Below are 25,119 nucleotides of genomic sequence, written 5' to 3'. Positions count from 1 at the left end.
ATTATTATTATTATTATTATTATTATTATTATTATTATTATTATTATTATTGTTATTATTATTTTTATTTAAACAAATCTTTATTAGTTCTTTTTCAAGCAAATAACTTATGCATTATTTTATATTGATACATCTCGTATCTATAAGCAATAATAGTTGCTTGCGTAATAGAGCAATATGTGAGATAATTTTGCGATGAAAGTTTATTAATACATTTAATTATTAATAACTTTAATTATAAACTATAGAACTTTGAAGGTAATAATGAGGGTAATAAACATAGGTGAACAGCGGTCAGTGGTGACCCCAGACAGCGGTCAGTGGTGACCCCAGGCAGTGGTCAGTGGTGACCCAGACAGTGTTCAGTGGTGACCCCAGACAATGGTCAGTGGTGACCCCAGGCAGTGGTCAGTGGTGACCCAGACAGTGTTCAGTGGTGACCCCAGACAGTGGTCAGTGGTGACCCCAGGCAGTGGTCAGTGGTGACCCAGACAGTGGTCAGTGGTGACCCCAGACAGTGGTCAATGGTGACCCCAGACAGTGGTCAGTGGTGACCCAGACAGTGGTCAGTGGTGACCCCAGGCAGTGGTCAGTGGTGACCCAGACAGTGTTCAGTGGTGACCCCAGACAGTGGTCAGTGGTGACCCCAGGCAGTGGTCAGTGGTGACCCAGACAGTGGTCAGTGGTGACCCCAGACAGTGGTCAGTGGTGACCCAGACAGTGGTCAGTGGTGACCCCAGACAGTGTTCAGTGGTGACCCCAGACAGTGGTCAGTGGTGACCCCAGGCAGTGGTCAGTGGTGACCCAGACAGTGGTCAGTGGTGACCCCAGACAGTGGTCAGTGGTGACCCCAGACAGTGGTCAGTGGTGACCCCAGACAGTGTTCAGTGGTGACCCTAGACAGTGGTCAGTGGTGACACAGACAGTGGTCAGTGGTGACCCCAGACAGTGGTCAGTGGTGACCCAGACAGTGGTCAGTGGTGACCCCAGACAGTGGTCAGTGGTGACCCCAGACAGTGGTCAGTGGTGACCCCAGACAGTGGTCAGTGGTGACCCCAGACAGTGGTCAGTGGTGACCCAGAGAGCGGTCAATGGTGACCCCAGACAGTGGTCAGTGGTGACCCCAGACAGTGGTCAGTGGTGACCCAGACAGTGGTCAGTGGTGACCCCAGACAGTGGTCAGTGGTGACCCCAAACAGCGGTCAATGGTGACCCAGACAGTGGTCAGTGGTGACCCAGACAGCAGTCAATGGTGACCCAGACAGTGGTCAGTGGTGACCCCAGGCAGTGGTCAGTGGTGACCCCAGGCAGTGGTCAGTGGTGACCCAGACAGTGGTCAGTGGTGACCCCAGGCAGTGGTCAGTGGTGACCCCAGGCAGTGGTCAGTGGTGACCCAGACAGTGGTCAGTGGTGACCCCAGACAGTGGTCAGTGGTGACCCCAGACAGTGGTCAGTGGTGACCCCAGACAGTGGTCAGTGGTGACCCCAGACAGTGGTCAGTGGTGACCCAGACAGTGGTCAGTGGTGACCCCAGGCAGTGGTCAGTGGTGACCCAGACAGTGGTCAGTGGTGACCCCAGGCAGTGGTCAGTGGTGACCCCAGGCAGTGGTCAGTGGTGACCCAGACAGTGGTCAGTGGTGACCCCAGACAGTGGTCAGTGGTGACCCCAGGCAGTGGTCAGTGGTGACCCAGACAGTGGTCAGTGGTGACCTCAAACAGCGGTCAATGATGACCCAGACAGTGTCAATGGTGACCCAGACAGTGGTCAGTGGTGACCCCAGACAGCGGTCAATGGTGACCCAGACAGTGGTCAGTGGTGACCCAGAGAGCGGTCACTGCCACAGTGGTGACCCAGAGAGCGGTCACTGCCACAGTGGTGACCCAGAGAGCGGTGACCAGCGCCATCTACTAGCGTGGTGGCGGGTGAGGAAGGTTGAGAGGGAGCATCTAGCGGCGGCCCTGGCAACCTTCCACTCCCACTTCTCCCTCACCACAACAAGAGGACGCCTCATCCTCGCCCTCATTTACCCCTCATCTTCCCCGACGTGAGAGTGAGGAAGATGACTTGGCTGTGGGGGTGTGTGGTGGGGCCCAGGCTCTACAAGATCTATGGCCACATATCCCACCAGGTTGAGGTCAGCTGTGAACCTTAAAAATTGTTTTGTTAATGACCTAAACTTATACATTCCTACACAACAGTAAGACTTTCTCCAGCAGCAGCCTGTTATACAGTAGTGAAGTAAAGCAATACAGCACAGACTCTAACAATGATGCAACAATTATCCTGGGTTTACCTATCCAGAGTTCGTATCCTGGTAGGGGAGGATTGACTGGGCACCAATCCTTTAAAGTAGCCAATGTACACCCAGCAGTGACTGGGTACCTGGTTGCTAAACAATTTGGCGAAGTCGTATTCCGGGGAATATTAGGAATAAGGACATGCCTGAAGTGCTACACGACGGGCTAGTGGCAGTTCAAGAATGTAACAACCCTTGTTTATATAAAGAATAAAAAAAACTACCATCACCAGTACTCCACTACCATCCTTCACCCTCGGCTAGTACGACACTTCGACAACTCTCGACTAAATGCAGATTTCGTCTACCAGCTCATAACCATTGACGGTGTGATGGAAAAGATGCTGGAGCGACTCTAATAAATTACGACACGAAACCCAAGCCATCCTTGAGACTGGCTCAACACATCACACTTGCAGGAAGACAAAGCCAGACAAACAATCACCAATGGCATAGATGTGAGGATGGAACTGATATTGGATCGAGTAATAATTGAGTGCATCCATCCCCTTCAGTGACTTGTCACATAACTTGGCCACAGGAAATAGTGAGGAACGCTCGGCTGTTAGATTAAACAACCAACGACCTGGCACTCGTCAGATCGAAAAAGCACATACTCCCCACACCCCTCTCCTAAACCCCACACCCCTCCCCTAGACCCCACGCCCCTCCCCTAGACCCCACACCCCTCCCCTAGACCCCAGTCTTACCTACAGTGGCACAGTATCCAACATACTGTGCCACTCTACACCCAGAAAAGCAAACACTTGCAAAGCAAATGTACCAGGTGAACACTCCCTGACCTTCATGAACTGTAATGCTAAAAGCATCAAAACATCACTTGTAGAACTAATAATTCCTCTACTCATCAAAACCAGTCCAAGTTTTTATAACTGAATTGTGGCTATCTTCCAAACATTCTCGTCTAAAAAAATAAATAATCATAAGATAGAGCTAACTGCATGCAGTTAGGCATTTTTTCTCTTAAGAAGGAAATGCCATTCCATAATCCTAAATAAATTTCCAAATGATAAACTAGAACCTTTGGCATGCTTAGCACCTTATAATGTCGCATTTTATCTTCCTAGACATATGACCCTAGGGGAGCAGTCATATGGCAGTCCCCGTGGCGTAGTTGTAAAACACTCGCTCGGCGCTTCGCAAGGACTTTGGCCTGGGTTTTTATCCTGGCCGGGGAGGATTTACTTGGCACCAATCCTTAACTGTAGCCTCTGTTCACCCAGCAGTGAATGGGTACCCGATTGTTAAACAATTTGGCAGGTCGTATTCTGGGAAAAATTAGGATTAAGGACTTGCCCAAAACAGTGTGTGCTAGTGGCTTCACAAAAATGTAAGAACGCTTGTATATAAATAAATACAAATATAAAAGAAGCAATAAACCTAAAAGAATTAGATTTCCATCTTGACCAATTAAGATGTACAATACATCTCGCTATATATATAAAGTTTGTAGTCAAAGCATTGGGTAAATATCTCGTCAAAATATTAGACCACGTTTGAACTACAGTATTTATATAACTCAGACCACCATTACAATCATAAATAGAAAACATAACCTTAGCTACAAAGAACAACAATGATCAGCTGATGCTATCAAGTTTGAGATAATAAAATGCATCTCAAAAGGATATATTAGCTTCGAGTAATTTTTACCCTCCAAACCATTCAGTTCTCGCTACCAAGCATCAAGGCTGACCCCAAACACTTCTAGTTTTGTCATCATCATTTTATAAACTGACAAAACCAACATACAAGCTTTGCCAAATCATAAACATTGATCACCTCTGATACCTTTCCCAACTTTACCTCTCATATATTCATTGGGAGAAAAACCTTTATCAGACTGCACGTAACCATAAAGATGATGATACAGTACTTTATTATTCGCTTATCCATATCTCACCTATGGTATCCATAACTCAAAACTGCCTTTCACATGTATCATGTTCACCCCCTATATGTTCACATATATCAGCAGTTAGAACAATAACAAACTCCAGTCCCAGACACCACTCTGCTCCCTTACTGAAATCTTTGATTAGGTTAAATACTGTATTAAGTTACAGCACTCGGCACTCAGATGTACTCAATATCAATAAAGTTCTGAACTGCAATGTTAATCCTGACCTCAAATGCTTCCTAGAGGGCTGAAACAAATATCTTTTTGATGTTCTAAGTGTGCATTTTAACCAAAAAGAAAATGCCTTGCAAATCAACTAGGGGTCCTAAACTGTGGAATGACCTCCCAAAGGAGGTTAAAAATTGAACTTCTCTCAGCCAGTTTAAAAGAGAAACTAAGAAATACCAAATTAACATTATGTAACCAATTTTATTCACATTTCCTCTTCCTATATGTCAACCTGTGTTTTGCTGTTATGATGAACATTAAATACTATGTTTGTACTGTTATTAAATGCTGCAGTTTCTAAATATCACTTAAAATTGTATATCATTTGCAAAATCTCTAACAATTCAAAAATATTAACTTCTCATTAAGTTTTAAGTACTATGTGCCCCATTTGTCTATGGGAGTACTACAGTATTTGTCTATTGGATAATATACATGCAGTTACTGACATGTCAAACAATCAATTTAATTTTTTGGTGGACATTTACCAATTATAATACTCAACATTGCTCTGAACCTGTTAATGGTACTGTAGTTAACACTTTCGCGCTTTCCGCGAAGGTCACTCAGCCAACCGAATGTGCGCGCGGCGTTTTTATCGCTTAAGCGTAAAAACAAAAATGTGTATACTCTTTTTACTCTTCTGACCTTAGTTCTCATGCTACGTATTTCATTTTGGTACCAACGTGTTCGCAATAAAATTCTCTAGAAGAACATCAGTAAAAAAAGTCACGAAACGTATAGGGATACCAGCACCAAATAAATAACTACGAAGATGACTCGCCGTGAGCGCCCATCAGCAACAAAATGTTTTTACTCTTGGGATTGTAATCACCTCCACACTTATTCTACAGCGTTAATTTTGGTATCAATGGACTCGCAATGAAATTCCCAACACGGTGATATGAATATAAGCGTAGAATAATGATGCGGCCCGCCCGCAAGAGTGTGGGAAGTGGTGAAATTGTTACCCGGTATCGGTGACGGGACGACGCACGGCGCTTTGAAAGTTTATACTTATTTCACTCTCATGACATTAATTTTCTATGTACGTCATTCATTTTTGTGTCAATGTGTTCGCAATAGAATGTTCTATGTGCCCATAGGTAAAAAATATCAACAAAGCGTAAGTTAGAATAGCGCCAAATATAAAACAACGCTGGAACATATCAGTGAGCGTCAAACACACACGAAATGTTTTTACTTTTGTTATGTTTGTCAAGTTTATACTTGTTGCACACAGTTATTTTTGGTTGTATATTGATCGGAATAAAATTCCCTAAACAGACATATGCATATAATACATGATATGGGGGAAGCATTACCAGTATAAACGGCTAAAGTCACCCACCTGCAACCCGTTTGGGACAAAATACCATTTGATCGAAGTTATCCACACCTTTCATGAACTTATTGTACCATGCAGCCTAGTGGTGAGAAAGAGAGCCTCATAGCGCGCAGTTTGAAACAAACCCAAAGTAAATCGGATAAAAATTGAATTTTATACAAATATTTTAAAAGAGGACTCAACTTTATGTCCACTATGCGTTAGCGTTAGACGAAACGGGACGCGCCGGCGCGTCCAGATAGCGCGAAAGTGTTAATATCCATCCTCCTGGCTAAAATGTAAAACATTAAACTTAAAACAAGGCAGAGTAATACTACTGTATTTGTGCTTACTCGCATAATATTTTTGCGTAATTATTTTGTTTTATGAAAATAACTATTTTTATTATAACCTGTTTTATTTTTCAGACTAGGGTGTATGTTCCTAATGTATTGGAGAAGATTGGTAACAAAATCTTCCAAGGGGTAAGTTTTCCAACACGTCACATAATGTTAGGGTGCCAATATTAGTGTGTACTAGATAAATCCAGCTGTATTATTATCAAAGTAATAAATGTGATATAAAGTGATGAACTGTAATTTTGCTTTTACTTCTTTTTATGAACATGATCATAAACACTATGTATTTTGCTTTGTACTTGAAATATATACAATTATTGGAATATTAATTTCAATGTTTGCCATGTATAATTTTTTTTTTATTAAATTTTGTAATTTAACCATGATTGTTCATGCACTGCTTGTTCCATACTTGTGGGTTCTGTGTCGACTTCAGTTGTGTCGAGTAACCACTGTAAATCGACCTGGGACTGTGGTAGAAAAACTTTTTTTTCATATATAAAATGAGCCACTTATGGCTTGTGGCTTCCAGATGAGATGGGATGTATCTCCAGGTTGTTGATTTTTATGTATCCTCTAGCTTAGTTTCAGTGCAGTATAACTTTCTTCTCACCATTAGTGCAGTTTTTTTGTTCCTACGTGGGAATGATCTTCTATCTTGAGATGATTTCAGGGCTTAATGTCTCTGTGGCCCGGCCCTCGACCAGGCCTCTTTTTTGTCCCCCCCCCCCCCCCCCAACCAGGAAGCAGCTCATAGCAGCTGTCTAACTTCCAGATTCCTATTTACTGCTAGGTGAACATGATGGGCATCAGGTTGAAAGAAATTCTGCCCATTTGTTTTTGCATCCATTGGGGATTGAACCCGGAACCTCAGGACTACGAATCCAAGATGCTGTCCAGTCAGCTATCAGGCCTCTCTGATGGTCCCCTCTGATGTTGGTCTAGTACTCTGCATGTTCTCAGGCCCTTTATATTTCATTCCATTTCTGTTATGAAAGGTGGTTGATTGACAGTTCTACATTCAAATTCTCCCATTATTGCAGGTTTCAAAGAAAGACATTTTTCCTGGCAGATGTTATTGGATGTGTCTCCTGCCAAGTGCTGTTGTGTCTGCTGTTGTTGTGTTAGGTGTCTTCGTGTTCCAGTTGAAGCCTAGTCCTCCATGCTGTCATAGGTGGGATGGAGGGTGGGGGGGGGGGATCTTCTAATTTTCTCACCTCTACATGTCTGAATTTGGTGTGAATGCTTGGAGGCATCTGACATGTTTTAGAAAGAAAGCTAGTATTGATTGAGTAATCTCTCTTTTTCAGCTGAACATCTTGTACAATATTGGGCTGTACACATCACCATTCCTAGCGTTGTCTTTGTACCGTTGGGAGCACTTCACCTTGGTGTCTGCAATAAAAGTGAGATGGCTACGTCTTAACCTTTAGGTTGTTAACAAGCGTTTTTGTTATTCTTATAACAAAAATGTAAGTGTGTTATGATTATAACGCTTAGGCTACAAATATGCTTTATAAGTATTTCTTTGTAGACATAGTTTATCCATGTTTTTAAATAAGGTAGTAGTGGCAATGAGTAAAACTTTATTCAGCTTGTGAAGTCTTGAAACCAACAAAAACTGATTCTACTGTTATAATTTTCCCCCCAAAAAAGTACTTATGAAAGACATTTAATTTATTAATTTAATTTATTAATTCCATTTAATTTATTAATTTGAAGTGTGTGTAATGTATTTCAGCAGTGAAATAGTTAATATAATTAGCAAGAAATATTAGTATTAGGGGGGGAAAATATGGTCAAAATGCATATATAAAGTAACATTTATCCTGAATATATAGCATTAATGGGTCTGAAGATCGTTAAATAAATACCGTACACATAGTAGACTTTTGTTGTTTATTATTATAAAGCTTATAAGGATTAATGTATAGGAGTCAAATTGTATACAGTATTACATTAATTTCAACATTTACATAATTTTATTTTATAATATATATTTGTCTTTAGTTGTGTGTGTTTATAATGTTTGGAAAGTTTCTAATATTGTACAGTACTGTATATTTATTTTTGAGTATATTCTCTAGCACTTGTAAATTTTTTTGCATTTCAGTTTGGAACAGGTCTGGGGTTGTTGTTGATAGTGTCCCTGGTGTTTAGAGGCATCGGTCGCTGGTTTAACCCAACCTACACAACTTTCTTAAGCATCTTGACCAAGGCCCAGCAGAACAGTCCAACAGAGAAGGTGATGGTAGGTAGAAATAATTTCTTTTGGTTTGCAATATACATCTGTGGTCTAGTGGATAGCATTCTCATCTCGGAAATGAGAGGACCTGATTTTGAATGTGGAGGAAGGCGAGATGATTAGGTGTCAGTCCCTCTCTCTTTGTACCTGCAGTAGCCATTGAAGATGTGGATGTAAAAATATTGACAGATTGTGTACTTGGGAAAACATGAGACTGAGTAACTAGCTAGTTCCTATTAAATTATGCTGCCATGACCAAAATGATAACATAATACAGTAGCCATAAAATGTTCAGTAATTGGGCTCAAATTAGTTGTCTTTGCATTTAAATTTTGTTGCTTATAAATTTAATAAAAGCTCTTAATAAAATAGTTTAATTTAGAGTGAATTAATGGAATGCAGTGGTACAACTATAGTACCGGTGTATTGAACACATTATTTGCTGTATATTGCTGTTAGCGTTGTAATGTGTAAAACTAATTTGTGGGCATTTTTTATTTAAGGAACCTCTGCGAGAGTACGAATTTGATTTCTCAGCATGGCCTGTTAACTTTGACTGGACTGAGGCAGAAACGTAAGCTCTGGTTTTATCTTTGCAATTGATCACAAATAAGGGCTCTAGTCGTTGAAGAAATTACTTAAATATAAATTGTGTTCACCTTCCAATTATCTTATTTCATCATACATTGTAAATAACTAATGAAATGTCTAACATTGTGCAGTTCATTTGTTTATGGACTGAATTATTTGCTTAATACACGTATGAAAAACAAAAGGTTTTCCTTTAGGAAAAGTTAAAAGGGTCTACCCTTAGGAAAAGCTAAAAGAGTCCACCCTTGGGGGAAGCGAAAAAGATCCACCCTTGGGGAAAAGTGAAAGGTGGTGTTTGTAGCAGTTTTCCATTGTCACATCAGCAGCTACACCTGGTAGTGTCACCAGTGTAAACAAGCCTCTTGACCAGTTCTGCCAACCTAACTTGGTTATATTAAGCCATATCTTGAAGTTACCTTGAGATGATTTCAAGGCTTAGTGTTCCCACGGCCTAGTCCTCGACCAGGTCTCCTGGTTGCTGGACTGGTCAACTAAGCTGTTGGATGCGGCTGCTCGCAGCCTGACGTATGAATCACAGCCTGGTTGAACAGGTATCCTTTGGAGGTGTTTATCCAGTTCTCTCTTGAACGCTGTGAGGGGTCGGCCAGTTATGTCCCTTATGTGTAGTGGAAGCATGTTGAACAGTCTCGGGCCTCCGATGCTGATAGTTCTCTCTTGGAGCACCTGTTGCACCTCTGCTCTTCAATGGGGGTATTCTGCACATCCTGCCATGCCTTCTGGTCTCATGTGGTGTTATTTTTGTGTGCAAGTTTGGGACCAGCCCCCTCTACTATTTTCCACGTGTAAATTATTATGTATCTGTCCCGCCTGTGCTCAAGAGAATACAGATTTAGGCTCTTTAGTCGGTCTCAATAGTTTAGATGTTTTACTGAGTGGATTCTAGCAGTAAAGGATCTCTGCGCACACTCAAGGCCATCCAAACAATTTTAGCGTAAAATAAGAAATATAATGAATACATAGTTTTAAAATACTTAAAGCAACAAATATTGACAAATTTGCATCATACTTATTAATTGGTGATGATTGCAGCATGTTTCCTGCTAGGTAATATTTTCCTAAATTTTCCTGACCAAATAACCTGAGCTATCTCACCCTTCAATAAACTAAAGGATTTGAGAAATAGAATGCTTATTAATGCATGAGTCAATACAGGAAAAAGAGGGGAAAGTTAGGCAATGTTGATGTGAAGAGATGCTTGTAGCTCCCTCATAGACAGCCTCACCAAGCCCCAATGATGTTTCACAATCTTTTCTTCACTTAACTGGATTTTCAGTTATCCTGACATCTACCAGCACGGATTGGTCCCGATAATTAGTAATTACCTAAGTGTAGTTACAGGATAAGAGTATGCCTGTGGTGTCCCATCTTCCCAGCACTCTGTCATATAACGCTTTGAAACTACTGACGATGTTGGCCTCTACTTCCTTCTCACCTAACTTGTTCCAACCGTCTACCACTGTTTGCAAAAGTGAATTTTCTTGTATTTCTTTGTCAGCTTGATTTACTGTAGTTAATTTGAATCTATGACATCTTGTTCTTGAAGTACCAGGTCTCTGGAATTCTTCTTATCAATTTTATTGATTCCTGTTACTATCTTGTACGTAGTGATCATATCTCCTCTTTCTCTTCCATCTTCTAGTTTTGGCATATTTAATGCCTCTAACCTTTCCTCATAGCTCTTGTCCTTCAGTTCTGGGAGCCATTTAATTGTATGCCTTAGCACCTTTTCCAATTTGTTTATGTGCTCTTTAAGATACGGTACAATACAATATTCAGGATCTTGATATAAAAGTATAATTAAGGCTTTGAGTCTAAATGGAAAGATAGTTTCTGAATAAGAGAGAGACTTTCTCCATTAAGCATGGTCCCACTGTTTACATGAACATGACTGTGCAGTCTGGGTAGATTGATATTCTACACAGGCACAGCTGGGATCTTTTCTTTGAATGTTCTTGTTGGACTATTCTAGTGCTAGGGAGATGTGAATACTTGAGCCAGCTTAGAATGACTTTCAAAAGATATATTCAACTGCATTAGATGTTCCCTCAAGTGGAAATCAGTGCACCATAAAACCAGATGTAACACTAGTAGTTCATCCCAGTAGTGTGCTTTCTCTTCTCTATTTGATTGCAATGGGAAATAAGAGAATTCCTCCAGTGATTGTGAGTGTACATTCATTGGATATAAATTAATGCTGAAATTAAGAAAAACTACAAATATTTAAAGATGTACTTCTTTCAAGTAAATTTTGTTTCAGAATGTTCATAAAACATTTTATAATTTTCTATAATACAAAATTGATAAATTTTATTGGTTGCAGGGAATAATGTCTGGTATAAATTTGTCTATAGAGTATATGAGTAGGAGAGGCCAGTGAACACTAAAGGTTTTTCAAGCACTATTTCTCATCAGACGAACCACCTGTCCATTATTCCTGACCTTCACTAGGTGGTCACACCTAAATATCAACATGGTACTGTACTTTGCCTGTCCATCTGGCATTCCACTTGAAAAAAAAGGCTTGTAAAGCTCAGGAAAAGTAATGATAGGAAATGGCAATAGCCACCTCCTTCAAAAAGTTTTTTCATTTATACTAATGGTATACTTGTGCAGTGTATCAGTCTGGTGTTCCCTTAGGCAAGAGTAACCCAGAAGACTTTGTCTAGAAACGGGAAAAAGAACTGAACTTACCTGTGCTGCAGAATCGTGCCAGATGCAGCTGGTGGAAAAGGAAGCCCAAATGTTCAGGTACTCAGACCTCTCATTCAAGGAGATAATCATTTGGAAGAGTGCCATCAAGAGGTGATGCAACTGGTGATGCAAACATCTGGCTAAAGCTCCAGAATCTCCTAGCTCAGATATTGGAGCAGAACAAGGTGGAAAGAGTGCATACAGGAAAGCGAACTTCAGCTAAACATGTCATAGAAATAAAATGTGGCAGACTGAGCTTGGCTGCTCAAAATTCTACAGTTCATTTCCAATTTGAGTTTTTATATGGAATACTTTGAGATAGCAAAGAAAGTGCAGTTTTTCTGAAATCCAGATTTGACACAAATTTGGATTGGGTTTTGAATGGCTTAGTCAAATTTGGAGGAAATACAGTCCATGTTATGCAGTTCAGTATTTTAATTTGAATCTGGTGGAAAAAAATTCTTGTACTACTTCACACCTGCATATACATTCTGCAGTACCAATCCTCGTGCAGCTCTTGTAAACTAAACATCTTTGTCAGTTAAGAACAGCATCTAGTTTATAATGCTTTCCCATGGTGATGGGGTTTCCTTCCCACTGTTAACCATTGACCACTGTGTATGGTTATCATTGTCACAACCTCCTTGTCTATTTTCTATGTGAAAATTGGCACTCCTTTCTCCCCTCACATATAGGACTATGCTTACGTCCTGCCCTCACTGTGCCACATGTTTCTGTGCTATATGTTCAAGCAAACAACTAAATAGAAAGGAACTTGCATTAGAGTTGTGTTAAATGTTTTCCTTGTTCAGTATAGTGTAGAGGTGATGTACATTTGATGAACAGTTATGTGATGTACACTGAGGTACTGTACATTTGAGAAGAGTTGTGTGGAGTGAAGTGGGCAGTTAGTATAACCCTATTGATGTGTAGATTGTGCCACTTTGTGGTGGCTGTTGGAATAGCAACGGGTGAACCAACAAGCGACTAGTGAGAGCACTCCTTGCTTGTCCCTGCCATGTTACATAGTGCTTGAAAGGCTTAGTGTAGTTGAATGAGCCCTTGTGAGTTCATTCTGGGTGGTATTGAATATTTCAGTGTTCCTTGCATAAATGTAACCCAGCAGAGAGTTATTGGGCTGGTGTAGAAGTCTGTCTGTGGAAACAACAGAACCTTACAAGGAGGGAATTATCAGGGGAAAGTGCCAAGTCATTATGACTATATAGCACTGGGAAGGGGGTTAGGATAAGGATTTGGGATGGGACAGGGTGGGGGGGAATGGTGCCAAACCACTTAGACGGTCCGGTCGGAGATTGAACGCCAACCTACATGACGCTCTTCCGTCCAGCCCAAGTGGTTGGTTATGAAGAGGGAGAAACCAAATAGTATACTGTAGTGCAGAAATTAGGTTTGTATATTGATATTTGTTTGCTGAAATAGTTGGAATAGCAGGTGACTGATGACTGTTTAAGAATAGTACTCGAGGTATTCTATTGAATATCTTTAGTGGGAAATGATGTGTACAAAAAACAAAAATGATGTAAGCATTGTTTATGTACCCTCCTTCATTGTAAGGTTGAGCACAAACCAACGTGACATAAATAGCTGGATGATGTAAGCATTTTAACACGGCCCCTCTGATTTTCAGGTATGAACGCAAACCCCGTGTATATGTGGATAGAGGTTTGTCACGCAGAAAGGGTGGGATCATCAGCCAAGCTGTAATGATGCCATGCCAGTTTGTGGCATGGGTTGTCACTGTCCTGATTGGCAAAAAGATGGTTTACCCTGGTTCTATACAGTTGCTACAGATTGCTGTTGGTAGGTATGCCTATCAATTCTGAGGACCAACATTTCCGTTGCCCGATCTCTGACCAGGCCTCCTGGTCAACCAGGCTGTTTGACATGGCAGCTAGCAACCTGACGAATGAGTCACAGCCTGGTTGATAAGGTATCCTTTGAAGGTGTACTGTATTGTCACTGACAATATTTGTTTAATTTATACAATGTGTAAAACTGTATCTATCTTAGCACCTGCAGATTTGCATTATACTGTACTAACTTAGTTTTGTTAGGCTCACCAACGTTTTCAAGAGTAACTAACTTTAGGAAAGGTGTTATGATCTTCACTTGGCTTTCATGTTCCAAAGTGCCCAGTCCTTTCTGTAATTTAAACATTTTCTTCTAATGATTAACTAAAATATTTTCGAAAGAAAGTTGAACTCTTGATAGAAGCTAATAAGACATTGTTCACTGAATGTAAACAAATTGCTAGTATGTAAATGTTGAAATACAGTTGTATTTAACATGTGCTGAAAATTGTTCACATGTGGCAATTTATTTAATTATCTTGAGATGATTTCGGGGCTTAGTGTCCCCGTGGCCCGGTCCTCAACCAGACTTCTGATAAATGGGATGGGACGGGGGGAAAGGAATGGGGCCCAACCACTTGGACAGTTGGGACTGAATGCCAACCTGCATGAAGCGAGACCGTCGCTCTACCGTCCAGCCCAGGTGGTTAGATTGCCTTATGTTAGCACAAAGAAAGTTTAGTTTTGCTTGATGTGGAGAGTGCCTAGGTCAGATGGAAGAAATAGACAGGAAAGTAAGGGCGAAAGGGAATTATCAGGAGAAAGTGCCAAACTACAACTATATAGCCCTTTGAAGGGATCAGCATTAGGATTTAGGACAGAACAGAGGAAAGACTGGTGCGCAATCACTTTGACGGTTGAGGATTGAATGCTGACCTGCATGAAGCAAGACCATCGCTTTACTGTCCAGCCCAAGTAAATGGAAACAGTTTTAGTAAAAGACTCAGAGAATGTTGTATACTTATGATTGTCTGAGCATATTTACTGTAATGTATTGGTAAACTGTTTGTATGAGTGGAGTGTTTCTTCCTCATTTATACCTTCTTTTAGTCATGTTGCTTCAATGAGGTTCTGTTTGACCTTCTCTGTCTTCCGTTGATAGGTTTCAACTTAATGCCCACAGTATTCCATTCTCATCAGTTCTTATTTTCTGGCATTTCTGACTACTTCTGTTATCTGTTTAGCTCAATTTAGAGTCTCCCTTAAGGGATGATATTTTTCCTTTTCATACTAACCAATTCTTTTGTTACAAACGTTATCTTTGGTTGAAGGGCCTTACACTAACCCAACAATTTTATATACAGTACAATCTTTAAAGCTTCTGTGGTTTTTACTAACCTACATGTTCTTTTTGTGGCATTCAAAAATGATTAGGGACTGGCTTCTTACTACTGGTTTTGTGCCAACCTAATATTTGATCCCAGTTCATTTATATTTTCCTGTCTAATGTTGGTGCTTTTCAGTTGACTGTGATACCTGGCTTTCCTAACAACTTTCTCTAGTTTTCTCCGGCTATTTATACTCAAGTTTGTTGCGTTTCCTACTCTTGACCTCCCATTAAAATACTTGAGTAACAATGTGAGTTACAATACCATTACAATACTTGAATGAGTCTATGCACCAGAAATGGGTCCGAGTCATTTTGATTTTGAGTCTACATCTTCTAAGCTGCAGCATCTGGTTTAAGTTTCTACCTGGCTAGTGGGTAGTTATTTATTTTATTTGGGGAAGTGGTGGTAGTTTTGTTTTGCTTAGGTGTTCAAGTAGAAGGTTTCCCCAGTCTTCAGTGTGATGTGGGCAGGATTCGACCTAGATGCCTTTATTTAGATCCCATATACATAGCCTTGTGAGGTAACTTGCTTGAAGCTTTACATCCCAGTTCCCTTTTTATTGCATTAATTTGCTTCTACATATTTCAAGATACATAATAACTTGGCAGATGTCAATGTGCTATCTTGCCAGCTCCTTTCTCAGCTCCTACATCTGGCTACATGAGAGCTTCCTACTGTTGAGTTAGTGTGTGTTACTTATCATTTTGTCTGAATGGGTCTACCTACCTACCTTGGATTATTACAGATCCCTTCTAAGTTCTTTGACAATACTGTATTTGAGAAATAATACTCCTATGGCTAACTTTTATTATAGGAAACATTGATCATTACAGATCAGTACCTGCTCCAAGGAAGAGAGAAGTTAATAAAGGAACAAAATGGACTTCGCAACAAAGTCACTACTCGAGATGGAAACAGCATTGACACAATGCTGGTGGACAGGCGAGGAAAGTAAGTGTCCTGTACAGGATGACACATTAAATATAATATGAATAGCCAGTTGTAGACTAGTAGTAGTAGTAGTAGTAGGCATCCATTAGTCTCGGGAGACTATGGAGCTGCACTCTGGTTTCGACCTGGTCTGGAGTGGCCTCACCAGGGCGCAAAGCCAGGGTAGGTTAATTCGGGTGAGAAGCTGTTATCCAGGTAGCAGGTCCCCCCTCTCCATGGCGCTGAAAGTCTCCAATGGAAAGGCATACGCCAATACGATTGGTTCCAGCGCCGTCACAAGAAATCGAAGTTGGTGAAGAAGGCACAGGGACCTCCAACCCTGGGAGGTTTAATAATATTTTGTCACTACAGTAATACCTAATCAATATAATCAGTATAGATGAATAATTACACTCATAGTTGTAGACTATGAGTGTAATTATTCATCTATACTGATTATATTGATTAGGTATTACTGTAGTGGCAAAATATTACTATGCTGTACAGGGAGTCCCTGACTTACAAACACTCAATCTTAAGAATGGCCTATCAAATCTCCATTTTTACATCTAGATTTGCTATATATGTAAGCTTTACCATCCCTTTCTCCCTTAATACTGAAACAAACTAGGCTTGTAGAAATTATTCAGAAATTATACACCTCAGATCATAGACATTGGGACCACGTGATCTCACAAAACCTAGAAGCCTAATTGTGTTGATGGGCCAGTACCAGGAAAGAGATGACTGCCACAGAAAAAGAGCTATAAATAATCCACCACTCTGGGAAAAGAGAGAAACCAACACATGTTCAGAGGTTGGGATGTGGAAGAAAGTGACAATGATGGTGAAGTCTCTCTACAGCTAGGTTCTGCTGCTAGATTTCCATCATGTGACAGGTTAAATTTTAGATTTTGCTTTAAAACTTCACTAATAGAGCATTTAAAAAATGTACGGATGGTACCCCCATTTAATTTTGCTCGGAATGAGTTTTGGAGATATAACAACATTATTAAGGTCAAATCTACAGTAGCCAGTGACACTGAGATGGCCCTCCAATTTCTGGTCCTTATGTATCACCACCACCTGGTTTTCCTTTACCATTTCACTCTTCAAAATGCAGTCAAACAACCAGAGCAACTATTTTTATCATGCAAGGTGTATGAAATTTTTTTGTTTTTTTTTTTGGTATATTGTACTGTATGTCGAGTTTTGGTAATCCAGGGATGCATCCACCGGTTATACCATTACACCTTGGGGAAAATCTGGTTTTGATTTATGAATTGCTGACTTATGAGCATCTTTTCTGGAACACATCCTGTCCATGAGCTCGGGATTCCCTGTATGGAATATTTAGGCAATACTATCTTTGTTCATTAGTTCCAAACTCCATTTTACAAAGTATTGCATGGTATAGTATTTACATAATATTAAAATGAGTGTTTTTACTGTGTATAGCTAAATGCTAGAATGTTATTCATTAATTTCTCAACTACTGTACAATAATCACTATATGTATGTAATGCACACAATATTTCTGTACATTGTTGTATAATAAAGAAATTATTTGATTAATAAATGGAACAGTGATGCAATCATAATGTAAATACTTTTTGACAGAAAACAGTATCCGAATGGAAATACACTAGTGGTATGCTGTGAGGGTAATGCTGGTTTCTATGAGGTTGGAATCATGACAACTCCATTAGAGGCTGGGTTCTCCACTCTAGGATGGAACCACCCAGGATTTGCTGCCAGCACTGTAAGTCAAAATATCGTTGAGCTATTCTGTTTTATACGTCCCAAGGCAAGATTACTGAAGGTCCCACTTGAGAGGATTAGGACAGTCGGAGCAGAAGGAGACTTTCTGTACTGTTGCAACAGAGATTTTTACAGATACCCCTGTCTTACTGGTGCCAGGAGACTGATCAATGCAAAGTCCAGCCCAGAATGACTACAGAAAGTTTGCTTAAGCACTCAACATTCCTAAACCTTACTTGACATTAGTGATTGCCAAGTAGTGTTCTCCCCAAATCATTATTTGCTCATCTGACCAATACCTTTGACTGCCAACAAATGTGCCTGGGGTGTTCCTCAGCCTCACCATGGTTGTGGTGCACTTGGTTGGTGCACCTCTTTCCTAGGTCCTTAAACTGGTTTACTGCCACCCTCTTGATTCATAACTGCTTCATACGTGTACATATTCATATCTGGTTCTCCTTAACTCGGCCTGGAATCTCCAGTCCATGCTTTCTAATTCTTCCATGCCTTCTTTGCTCTTATTTTAATTCTCTACCTATTGAACCATGTATTTTTTTTTAACTTTTATAAATTTCCTTCCTGAGTGGGATGAACATTTTTTGTGGCTCTTATATTTTTGCTACATAATCCATTTCATTTTGTTCTCTTTGGACATCCTGCAGGTAGTTACATACCCATCCATAATCTTCCCTTATATAATGTAGTCTCTTGTTCTCCACAACCGATTCTTTAATCTCGTCCCCTATTTTGGTAGCTCAACACTGTAATCAAAGACTGTAATGCTGGCTCTCATTGGCAGAGTACATATTGGGAACACCACCTGTGGTCTAGTATTGTAACTTCTTGTTCTTTACCTTCTGTTGCTGTTCACGATTGGTGCACGTTTCCCGCAGTGTTTCTCTTTCAGTGTGGTACTTGTACTCACTACTGGCTGCCGCATGTCTACTCTTTTTTTTTTTTTTTTTTTTTTTACCTGTAAACAAATTTACCATGCTCTTTTCCTCTTTTATCTCTAATATTTTTATATCATTGCATCATTGTCTCTGCCCATAAAATACTTGTAATTTACACGTGATGTATGCTTCAGTACTTGTGTAGGTAACCACTTTTGTCAAGTGAGGTTTGTTTGCATGTACAGTATATTGGTAATATTATAGGTGACAGTGATAGGGTATGATATATAGTCCTGCAGATTAAAATATGCTAACTGATTATTGAATTTGGATATACTAATTTAAAATGTTTATAAATTTAGAATGATGCCAATAATGGCTTACCCTTTCAGGGGTCACCATACCCAAGCCAAGAGCAAAATGCAGTAGATGCTGTAATGCAGTTTGCAATCCATGGATTGGGCTTTCGAGAGGAGGAAATAATTATTTACGGTTGGAGCATTGGAGGGTATGCCAGCACCTGGGCTGCTATGAATTATCCTCAGGTGTGCATTTGCTAGTGTCTGTTTTTGTTGGAGTATGTTTGTTGGTTGTCCTCAGGTCTGTATTTAATATATTATTATTATTTTCTGCATGAAGTTCATGTGTGATATTGACAAATATGGAACTCAATTCCTGGAAAATGGGGAAGATATTAATATCCTATTAACAAACGCACACTATTTTCTGGATTGTTTCTCGGAGTCCTGAAGGTTTGCAGCTCTGAATTTTTTGATAAAGAAATAGCTAAAATATAGGAAACTGGGAAGAAGTTGCAATACACCAAAATCTTTTTGGATTTCTCATTAGGGCAAGCTAAATGTACATTCTACATTCGTACTCCCAAAGCTAAACCGGAACTTAGAAACTAGCTCGTGTTACCACATTCTGAAGGACTAGTTAAACTTTTCCCAGTTTATTTAAATTTTAATATTAATCTGGTGTTAAAAAACAACAATACGATTAAGTTCATTTCCATCAAGAACTCGTCCTCATCTATAGCAGGTTGTGTGTATTCGATTCCATGCAATGATTGTGCATTAATGTACAGTGGACGAATAGGTAAATCTTTAAAGGAGTGTTAATCCCAACATTCTTACTTGATTTGGCCATTCTAGAATAAGCCAGCAATCAAGTGAATTGTATATTCTAGTTTATGATCACTCTATTGACTTGAGAGGTTCAAAGAGAATTGCTCATTACAAGGTTTTGTTGAATGAAATCTGATTGAGTCCGCCCTTATTAACCAATGTTCCAATATTCTTAATGTTACTGCTGGTTTGTACAAATTAGACCCGTATTTAATTTCCAATTTTGCACATCAGTTCATAGTAAGATGCATGTTGGATCCCCTCCCTTGCCATGTGATGCACTCCTACCTATGGGCTTCAACCTTGCACATCATTGACTAATAAGTTTATATAATTTCCACAACTCTGAATAGTGGGCTTTTGCTAATTGGATATACATTATCTTCCCCATCTTCAAGGAATTAAGTTCCGTGTTTAAGTTTCAGTATCACATATTACATAGGAAATAACCATTGAACTCTCTCCCCTTCGATGTACTCCTGATGAAGGTCATAGCTATTCCCATCCGTGTTCAGTTAGTTGGATTATATCAATTTTGCAGCCCTAGCCATTAATGATAACCTTGTTACCCTTTACTTTGTTTCCTCACTTTCTGTGAACTAAGATTTGCCCTTCGTATATCATAGGTTTAGGTCAATGGTATAGGTTTAGGTCAATGGTTATTTAGATTATGCAATCCGGCAGCCCTGAATATTGGTGGCTCTTGATGATAGGATATTAATAATCATTTTTTCTCTACTTGCTGCAGATTTTTCCTCAGTATATCATTGGGCCAATGATATACTAAGGTATATCATTGATATATTCAATGGCCAACTACACCAATCCCATTTGCCTTGGGATTCAATTGTTAATCGTTTTTGTTGATTTAGTAAATAATTCATCCATGATTTGGTTAAGAAAGCGAGAGAAAGAAATATATGTTAATGTTGATCAGTAGAGCACGTGTCCTAATATATAATTTCAGTCGTATATTTTGTCAGTGGACAAACTTTTTAAATGGGGTGGGAACGGCAACATAGCTTTAGAGTCACGCTAGGTAGTTATTGTACTGTCCTCGACTACGAAAAAAGAATTTGATACAAAAGGATGGTGTAAAAGATGGAGGGACTGGAGTGGGTAAAGAAGTACTGTATCTGCCACAGGAAACTATCAAGAGATGTAGCAGTTGGGGTACCTGAAGATTTAGTCCTAATGACATTGCTGTTTCTAATCACTGTGAATTATATACCTGAAGGGGTGCATTTGTTTCTCAATATTTGCTTATAATGCAAAGTAAATGAAAGCAAAATCTGAGGAGGACGGCAGTACTGCAGATACCATAAAAAGCTACTGCAGAATACAAGTGTATGTTGGAGTTAAGTATGCTCACTATACCAGCCAGTGGCCACCACTTCCGCCCGGGGCCACCACTCTCGCCCGGGGCCACTCACAAATACTGTATATTTACCCATAATGTAATAATTTTGTTTTTAAGGTATAATATGGATGTTACATTCTACAATCACTAGTGTATTCCTGAAATTTATATTAATTTTTTGAGCTACAGCCTTCAAAAGCGTTGTTAGATCTGTCAGAAACATAAATAAATATGTTGTCAGTAGCTTGAAATATTGTACTGTACTGTACCTGTATTGTATTTATAGATAAGGTTTAAATTTTGTATGAATCTACTGAAATTCCAGATTCGTGGGCTTATCCTCGATGCTACTTTTGATGATATTCTTCCCCTTGCTCTTCCTCGGATGCCAGCTTGCATGGGCACCATTGTAACTCTTGCTATTCGCAACCACATAAATCTCAACCCAGGAGATCAGCTCTCCCTCTACTATGGTCCTGTCACCCTCATTCGACGTACTAAGGATGAAATAATTACCACGGAGTAAGTTGTTGATTGTAGCAAAGAACACATTTGCTTTTACTGAGAAATTAGTAAATGTAATATTTGAGCTAATTATTAAAAGTAAAATAATGAATGTGATAGTGCTGCACGTTAGGTATTTAGTACTGCACTAACTAATCAGTACTATGTCTCTTATACACTACTATATTCCATTTATAGAGTACTGTATTTACAAATGTGCTGCACAAGATGAGTGAGAATGTGGGAATATAACTGTTGAAAATTTTGCACTTATACTAGCCTGATGAGTCTGATGAGTAAGACCCAGTGAAACATTCCATCTAGTTAGTCTGTATGGAACATGTTCAAATTTGAAACCAAATAATATTGACTTTAATATATGAAATTGTTGAGCAATCTCGGTGTAATATCAATTATTTATTTATTGCGTGGATGGTTCACACGAATGTGATATTATTGATCAATAGATGCAGATTTAAAGTAGATTTATGTAGGTGATAAATCAGTAACTTTTTTGTTAGATAAGTGTGTGGGTCTATTATTGTGGGAAAATTATATTGACTCAGAAGTAAGTGTTAGTTGAGTTAGTTCATATACACGTACTTTACACATAAGTGTGTGGAGTGATGCATGTATCATTTTGATAAGTTATCTTAGACATTTTACAATGTTGTGGTAAAATATTGAGTACTATATATTTAATATACTGTATATTTTTCCAGTGAGACTCAGCTTCGATGCAACCGAAGCAATGACTTGGTAATGAAGTTAATGCGGACTAGGTACCCAGAGCTGTTGTGCACCCAGTCCACTGAGGTACTCCTTCAATGGCTGTCTGAAGAGCCTCCTCTACAAGGTTTGTTGCTCAGATCACTAGATTTGAAAAAGAAAAAGAAAAGGGTAGATGTCAAAATATTTTTCACCCACCCTCAAGAACGTACACTTTGGCTTATTATACACAGCTCAGCCTAAGGAAAGAGTGGGAAGTTATAGGCAATTGTTGCCAGCACTAGTTAAATCTACATGACCTAAACATCAATAAATAAAGCTGGGCTTTTAAAATTGGCACAAAAGAGCAGAATTGCATCAGGGTGATAGTTAATGTCCTTTACCTAAGTTTATTCAAGAACTTATTACAGTGCTATTATAGTTAAACAAAAGGGAATAAATGACTTTCAGTGACGTGGTCAAGCTACTTGCTTGTCAAACAAGAAATGACTTGACCACTGAATGTGCAATGGATGCACTATCACAAGGGACAAGCAGATGCAAGAAATATCAATACAGAATGTATAATATAGATATAAATGTAATCTACATCTCAATGCACCCACAAAGCATAGTTGACACTGCAGTGCTCACATTTTGTCTCCATCAGCTATCTCTAGAATGATATCACCATAATGACAATATCCACAATATGCATGACATGCATAAATAAAACAATAACCAGGTTCTTTTGTTATTCAAAATTATAAATGGTTCATAATAATTGATTAGGAATCATGTCTTAATGAGCCAACATAATTCCTAATTGAGCATTTTTTTTTTTAACACGTTAATATATTTTGTGTTGTGTTGCAGGAGCTATCATGGGGGAGTGGGGAGTTGATGGGGACTTGTGCTCCACACTCCTGGCCACATACATCACAGAGCATGGCCAGTTGTACCCATCCACGATTGGTGAGGACATGACTGCCAATGACAAGACAAAATTGGTCTTATATCTTGTAAGTTTTGGGTATGGAAATGGAACTGTTACTCTTCTTGTTTTTCTATAGTTTTGCTTGTCTCATCCTTGATTCTTTATTAACACATTAAGGGTGAAAGAAATAAGTCATTGAGGATAGAAAGATGATAGGATATGTAAATTTGTTTCTTGTGACTTAATCACAAAAAGACAGGAGACCTACTCCCCATCTTTTGCAAGCTGATTGATGTAAATAAGAACAATTATTTCCTTTTGTGAGCTGATCTCAAGAGGAAACCAATTTGCATTATGCAAGATATAACTTTACACCTTTTGTGGTTCTTATAGTGCTATGTTTTCCCCACCATGTGTACTCATTGCTTTGGATTTATCTCTGAAAAAGATATCAGTGTATGGTGCCTGTCTTCAATGAGTTAACCTGTTATTTTTTTCGATTAGCTTAATTACCTTAGTTTAGATTGATAACCTAACTTTCAACCTGTGAAGCATAGTTTATATTTGAAGGATATTTAACCCGATATTAATAAATTTCAAACCATTCTAATCTTGGATCCATTTCTTCCACAGGCTAGCAAGTACCTATTAGATTTCAATAGTCCTCATAACAACCCTCTAGACTCGTGCTACTTCCGTAAACCATGGCTGCCACTTACCGATTCCTCTTACGTCCAGGTTTGACATGTTAAACCCTATTGTAGTGAATTATAAGAATTATGATGAGCGGGGGGAGGGGGGGGGGTAAAAATATACTGTACTTGAACTTGTCTCGGTGAAAGAATTATGTGGACAGAGAGAGAGAGAAGTGCTGATACACTTACTTCAATATTATATATATTTTAATTTAAATTTCAGGTTGACTGAAGGACTTGAAGTTAAAAGCATAATCCATAGAGAGATTGAGTACCATTCTTTCGTCCCATAGCAGCATTTCCTTCAACGCTTGATACAGTAAAGAGAAGTAATCATTATTCTCACTTATAACAAGAATTTAATATTTTCCATAAACAGTACAGTATTTGGAGCTTGTTTATGGTTTTTGATTTCTTAAATCAACTACCATTCCAAGGGGATTATTCATTAGTTTTACAATATGTTCTAGTTAGACTCTTGTTTTAGATGAAAATACTCGTAAAGAAGGTGTTCAGGAAATAATACAGTATAAGTATGTTATATTTTAGGCTGTATAAGTGATGATAATTCACATGGATATCTAACCTTGCAGCAAGATTTTTTTTTATTTATTTTATCTTACAGTAAGATTTTTTTCACTTTGAATGTTAAATATATTTTACTAAATGTCTGACCTTAATTACTGAATCCTATACAAAATGTTGTATGTAAAAATTAATTATCTGTAGATTTAAAATATATAATACATTTTCTGTTTGAAATGCAAATGATATTGTTTCTTTTATGTTCATATAATTGCTTGAGCAGTTATTATGGAAGATACATGCAACACGTCATCTTTAGAGAAAAAACTGTTTTATTCTTGTCAGTTAATGTTTTGTGTATTTATTTTAATAATAGGAATACTGTAGTTTAAAAACAACATATTCTAGTTGTTGTTTGATGTTGTACCTTTATGTATTTTGGTCTCACTGAACACTTTCGTTGAAATGCGTGACTGCATACTGGTGACTTATTTTGAACACCTGTGGAAAGTTGCTGCTGCCTGCCAGCTCATGCACCACAAGCTGCTTCGTAAAGTAAGACTCTCGGAAATTGTTCAGCTTGTTCAAATATTTTATAAACATCTATATTAATTAGGGCAGTCAAAAAGTTGAATTCTAATTCGGCATTGATTTGTAAGGAAATAATTTCCTTTGGTATAATACAGTGTTATCATATTTTGGAAAGGAGAGTTTTGGAACTTCAATCATCATTTGCTCCTAAATTTTAATTTGCCTACAGGTTAGGAAATGAAAGTAAAATATTGAAATATCTA

At 38.9% G+C, this 25,119-nt stretch overlaps 1 protein-coding gene across 2 annotated transcripts; it reads left to right on the top strand.

Annotated features, from left to right (window-relative positions):
• The first annotated feature begins 365 nt into the window (after positions 1-365).
• Positions 366-25,119, top strand: LOC123758636 (phosphatidylserine lipase ABHD16A). 2 transcript variants are annotated; one of them, XM_069334384.1, is made up of 14 exons: positions 366-384; positions 6,202-6,258; positions 7,443-7,538; positions 8,246-8,383; positions 8,881-8,951; positions 13,329-13,501; positions 15,716-15,833; positions 17,433-17,574; positions 18,859-19,011; positions 21,282-21,478; positions 22,183-22,316; positions 23,045-23,190; positions 23,739-23,843; positions 24,024-25,119. In XM_069334384.1, exons 1-14 carry the CDS (start codon positions 382-384, stop codon positions 24,030-24,032), a joined length of 1,542 nt encoding a protein of 513 aa, XP_069190485.1. In that variant the 5' UTR covers positions 366-381; the 3' UTR covers positions 24,033-25,119. The 2 variants fall into 2 exon arrangements, with proteins under 2 accessions (XP_069190485.1, XP_045599096.1); XM_045743140.2 differs by lacking the exon at positions 366-384 and adding an exon at positions 1,909-2,135.

This window comes from Procambarus clarkii, chromosome 31, assembly GCF_040958095.1.
Source record: "Procambarus clarkii isolate CNS0578487 chromosome 31, FALCON_Pclarkii_2.0, whole genome shotgun sequence".
NCBI lineage: Eukaryota > Metazoa > Arthropoda > Malacostraca > Decapoda > Cambaridae > Procambarus > Procambarus clarkii.
Note: the sequence above shows the minus strand (reverse complement) of the source record. Positions and strands in the feature narration are given on the sequence as shown.